General features: G+C 34.8%; 1 protein-coding gene across 1 annotated transcript; it reads right to left on the reverse strand.

Moving 5' to 3' along the window:
- Nucleotides 1-3,822: 3,822 nt before the first annotated feature.
- LOC141704342 (uncharacterized) lies at nucleotides 3,823-4,269 on the reverse strand. Its single transcript, XM_074507583.1, has one exon. It carries the CDS (start codon nucleotides 4,267-4,269, stop codon nucleotides 3,823-3,825), a length of 447 nt encoding a protein of 148 aa, XP_074363684.1.
- Nucleotides 4,270-5,801: the final 1,532 nt, after the last annotated feature.

Below are 5,801 nucleotides of genomic sequence, written 5' to 3' on the forward strand. Positions count from 1 at the left end.
ATTAAAAATGTTTAGTGTATGTTTAATATTACATATCACTATTGAAATTTAATGTGTAAGGTAAATTTTGTGGAGTTTGAATTTTCAATATTTTTTAATACTTTAAATAACTTTTAAACATTTTATATTTTTTCACATTTTCTATATTTTGATATGTGTTGTAATTCTTTGAATTATGTGCTTCCTTCCATTTTTCTATTTATTATATGTTCTATTTTTCATGTTCTATATTTTATACATTGTATTTTATGTAATGTATTTGAAATAAAGTAAAATATAAATAAATATATGATTTAAGTTTGTAAGCATTCATTTTAGCGTTTATATATTATTTTATGTTCTATAGTTGTTTTTTGTATAAATATTTATATATGTGTTCAATATAATTTTAATACAATTATTAAAGTTTAATGTGTTAGGTAAAATTTTAGATCTAAGGAATGCACAATAAGAACAAAACATAATATAAATAACGAATGAATTAAACAAAGAAATGATGAGTTAGAGAACAAACCTTCATGATTGTGGGTGAGTTACTAGGTTACCATTAAAATTGGGTTATGGTTAAACCTTCATCAATCATTTAGATGAACGTTCATAGAACCCAATAACTTTATTAATAACCACTTGTTATTTTGAATAAATTAATAACCACTTGTTAATAATAAATTTTAGAGGAAGGTTCATACAAACTAGTAACTTAAGCTATGAACTAATTGTACTTTTTTGTTCTTTTTCTTAAGGAACTCATTTCTCTATTTTTTATCAATTTATTGTTTTTTAAATTTTGAAAAATTATTCCTTTATAGGCATGATGAAAACATATCTAAAATATATATTATATTTTTAAAATGATTTACAATTTGTATGGTACAATTTTATAAGAGCTGAGACATCTTGAAAATCATATAAAGAGCCTAAGGTTTATCAACTATTTGGAGAACCCGAAATTCTTGGAGAACGTGAGCTGTTTTTTGGAAGTACATCTCCTCCAAGTCACAAATCCTATTGTGAACATGGGTTCATCCTCTGTAAAATTGATAGTAGCGTTGGGAGTAGCAAAAGAAACAAAATTAGGAAATAGCCACATGAGGAACTCCAAGGAATTATTAGGATAATGTTGAATAGCACTACCACCAATGCCACCACTATCAAGGTTTTCACCACTAGCGATCCTAATAGGCCAATGGAACCGGGACCAACACCATAACTAAAACCACTACCTCCGAATATTACCGAACATACAACCAGTGCTACCACTAAAGCTACCAGCAATGCCACCACCAATGCTTCCACTTAAGCTACCACGAATGCTACCACCCTTCCCACAATTAAGACAATATACCACCAATGTTGAAACTATATATACCACCAATGGTGAAAGTATGACAACTAGCCATGCCACTACTAAAGCTACCAGCAATGTTACCACCAATGCCACCACCAATTGTACCACCTGTAATACCATAATTAATGTGGCCACCAATGGAAATGCTTAAACTACCACGAACTTTAACACCAACACCAATAATACCACCACCAATTATCCGACCAAAAATATCACTTCCAATACCGCCAATTGCACTAACAAGAGCACTACAACCAATGTCATCATCAATGCCACCAAATCCACTACTAATGTTATCGTCTCTAGTACCACCAATGTAACCACTAAAGATGCTAGTCATGCTACCCCCAATGTCACTACTAAGACTACCTAATATACCACCAATGCTACCACCGTTGATGCCATAATTAAAGTTACCACCAATGACACTACTTAAGTTAGCACGAACTTCACCACCAACAATACCACCACAAATTCCACTACTAAGACTATGAGGATGAAAATGGTGAGCGTACGAAATATAAGTTTACCCACCTGTTCAAGTATTGAAATATAAGTTTTTACAAAACTATAATTTGTCCCAGATAGAGCCTACATCTTTACCAAGTAAGAAATCTCATTTTCAACTATATATCCGGTAATGTAAAGTTAAATAGTGATTACTACTGGATTCAAGAAAAATCATAACTATATACTTTTTGAATAGTTACTGATCTATTACATCAATAGAAGGTTCTAGTGAGGCTGAAAATGGTGAGCCTACGTGTTCTTGTATTGTTATATAAGTTTTTACAGCACTATAATTTGTCATAAACAGAGCCTAAATCTTTATAAGTAAGAAATCTCATTTTCAACCATGTGTCAGGTAATATAAAGGTAAATAGTGATGAGGGCTTCACTTGTACTATGTGCATATATATTTATTTTATATATTTGCATAGTAAAGTTTAAAGAAGAACAAATAAAGCTTACACTAGTAGTTTGATGAAGAGGAGAAACATAAGGGACTTGGAGCATTTTCTTCATTATTTGTGGAACTTGTTGCAAATAGCAAGAAAAATAAAATTCCTCTACATATGTCTCTGAAAAAAGGTCACACATAAACATAAAATAAATTTAACAGTATAATTAAACAAATATGAAGATAAAATATAAATAATATATGGGCTTCTTAGCTATAAATTTTCATTTTTTAGTATATCATGTATTTGATTATAATTGCTAAAATCCTGTGCATCTCCCTTATTTTTATAGATCGGCACTACCATGCTAAGCCTCCATTCCTGCGGTATGACACTATTCCAAAGTATATTGTGGAATAACCTCGTTAGCCATTTCTCTCCCTCTTCACCCAAACACAACCATACATCTATATGTATTTGATCTGGCCCTATAGCTTTACCTCTCCCCATCTTAGGTAATGCTCCCTTAACTTCGGCTCTGCTCATAGAAGGCTGAACACCAAAGTCAAAGTCAGATGCACTATCTGATCCTATCACCCTAACACCAATTCTCTCCTCATTAAATAACTCCTTGAAATAGTTATGCCATCTATTCCGAATATCCTTATCCTTCACTAGCACGTATCCATTAACATCCTTTATACACTTAACAAAACCTAAATCTCTCCTCCTCCTTTCTCTAACCTTTGTCAATCTATAAATACCATTTTGACCCTCTTTTGTACCAAGGTGATTATACATAGCCTCGTACGCTTTTGATTTTGCCTCTGCTACTGTCTTCTTAGCCATACGTCTAGCTTCCTTATGTAAAATTCTTCTCATATCAACTTGTTCATTATCTTGGCAACACAAAAGTTCCCTAAAACGATCATGTTTAATTTTTACTCGCTCCTGCACCTCTTGGTCCCACAACCAAGCTTTCTTCTGCACCTGAACCTTTCTTCAGGTAACCCCTAACATACCTGTAGCTACATTTTTGATTGTACAGGGCAATCGATTCCACATTCTATTAACATCCTCATCATAAAATCTGTCTTTTGCCAACCCAATCCTTTCTTTAAAAATACCTACTTTGTCTCCCTTTGGATTTTTCCATAAAATGTTCGGTGTCACCTCTCTATTATCTTGTACTACTCTTTTCCTTATACATATATCCATTACCAATAAACGATGTTGAGTAGTACATGCCTCACTCAGGAATACTTTACAATCTTTACAATCCATGTTGCCTTTTCTCATAAGAAGATAATGGATTTATGAGTTACAACCTCCACTCCTAAAAGTAATCAGATGATCATCCCTTTTTTTAAAACAAGAATTAGTAATCATTAATTCATGTGCCAAAGCACACTCCAAAAGATCCCACCCACTCTTGTTCCTCAACCCAAAACTAAAACCCCCATGAATACCTACATAACCATCTGATTGTTCGCCAATATGACCATTAAAATCACCTCCTATATATAAATTCTGGTCCCTAGGTATCAACCTAACTATTTCATCCAAATAATCTCAAAAAATCTTTCTCGCTAACTCACTCAAACCAACATGGGGTGCATACACACTTACAAAATTAACGATCTCTTCATTAACTACGAGTTTAATCTTCATAATCCTATCACTGACTCTACTCACTTCTACTATATTCTCCTTCAAGAGAGAACTTATCAAAATACCCACACCATTCCTTGTATTACCAACCCCTGAATACCACAATTTAAACCCGTTAGCTTCCTTAGTACTACTACCCTTCCACTTAGTTTCCTGAATGCAAATCACATCTACCTTTTTTTTCTTTAACATATCCACAAGTTCTAAAAATTTCCCGGTCAGAGAACCTACATTCAGCGTACCTACTCGAAAATAGACATTAGTTGACCTTTGCCCCTCCCGAGAAACTCTTCTCCCTAAATTACTACCACTATCACCACCACCATCCCTACTTCTTACCAAATCCATCAATTAAAGATAACTCTATTACACGAAAACACACAACTTATAAATGAAAAACACACACTATATAACAAGAAACTATAAAATGCAAATAAATTATAAATAAATAAATAACAAGGAAATATATCTAATGACAACTCCTATAGATACCCTAATTATCAAACCTGATGACAAGGCTTTCATCTCCCTGTATTTCTTTTAATATTGGCCCTTTTATTTTGGTACTATCGGAGAATCTAGTCCATTTAGAGGCAATTTCTACACCAGTTGAAGTATATTTATATGTGGTTGTGTTTGTTTGGTGGCGGATCAAGTAAGGAGTTATTTTCCAAACCCGGAGAACTGGGGGAGAAAAACAACAAAGTAATTACGAGTAAACCGGGATGGCAACATGTTTGTATATTGCTTTGGATGAATAAACCACAGTTTTCTTGGATAAAGGAAGGACGTTTGTATTATTTAATATAAAAGATCATATCTCTTCTTTCGCATTTATTTTTCATAAATGAAATAATAACACAGAAAGAAATTCAGAAATTGTGTATGTTAGAGAGTAGAGGGGGTAGATAAGATTAGAGATGGCCGGAAATGAATGGATAAATGGTTATTTGGGAAAGTTTGGTGGCTAAAGGGGTGCCATGGATATATTTGAGGGTGATACAAGAAATGTATTTTCAGGTAAGGACGTGTGTTCGAACACCGGTTGGGGATGCTCATTACTTTCCGGTAGGAATAGGACTTCACCAAGGATCCTCGCTAAGCCCATTTCTTTTCACAGTTATAATGGATGTTCTAACTAGGGGATTCAGGATAGTGTACCTTGGTGTATGCTATTCGCGGATGATATAGTCATAATTAAGGAGACAAGGGTTGCAGTTAATGTAACATTAGAGCGATGGAGGTATATATTGGAGTCTAATGGATTACGGATTAGTCGATCTATGACGGAATTTTTGTGGTGTAACTTTAGTAATCTACCGAATGGTGAGGGGGTGGATGTTCTGATGGCCGATCAAGTATTGCCCCCCAAAGATAATTTCAGGTATCTGGGTTCCGTTTTGCATAAGGAAGGGGGGATAGATGCGGATGTTAAACATCGTATCAAATCAGGATGGCTAAAATGGAGGGCTGCTACAGGAATATTGTGTCATAGGAGGGTTCCTTTCAGAGTAAAAGGAAAACTTTATAGGGTAGCGATCAGACCGGCCTTGTTATACGGGTCGGAGTGCTGGGCATTGAAAAAGGCTCAAGAGTGTAGGTTAGAGGTGGCGGAAATGAGAATGTTAAAGTGGATTTATGGACGTACCATGTTGGATAGATTGTCAAATGGTTTTTTCAGGAATAAATTACGAGTTGCGCCTAGTGCAGAAAAAGTGAGGGAAGGTCGATTGTGTTAGTTTGGGCATATTAGGCGAAGAAGGATAGCTACTCCAGTGCGCAGGGTGGAGGATTTAGTGGTTTCAGGATCAAGAAGGAGAGGGAGGCCAAGGAGGACTTGGGTTGATCTACTCACGCTGGACTTAAGGGCCCTAAACCTC

This window comes from Apium graveolens, unplaced genomic scaffold, assembly GCF_009905375.1.
Source record: "Apium graveolens cultivar Ventura unplaced genomic scaffold, ASM990537v1 ctg7748, whole genome shotgun sequence".
Lineage (NCBI taxonomy): Eukaryota > Viridiplantae > Streptophyta > Magnoliopsida > Apiales > Apiaceae > Apium > Apium graveolens.

What these genes read in the sequence shown, in the direction of transcription:
- LOC141704342 (XM_074507583.1), bottom strand. Translation starts at nt 4,269, where the DNA reads ATGGATTTGGTAAGAAGTAGGGATGGTGGTGGTGATAGTGGTAGTAAT.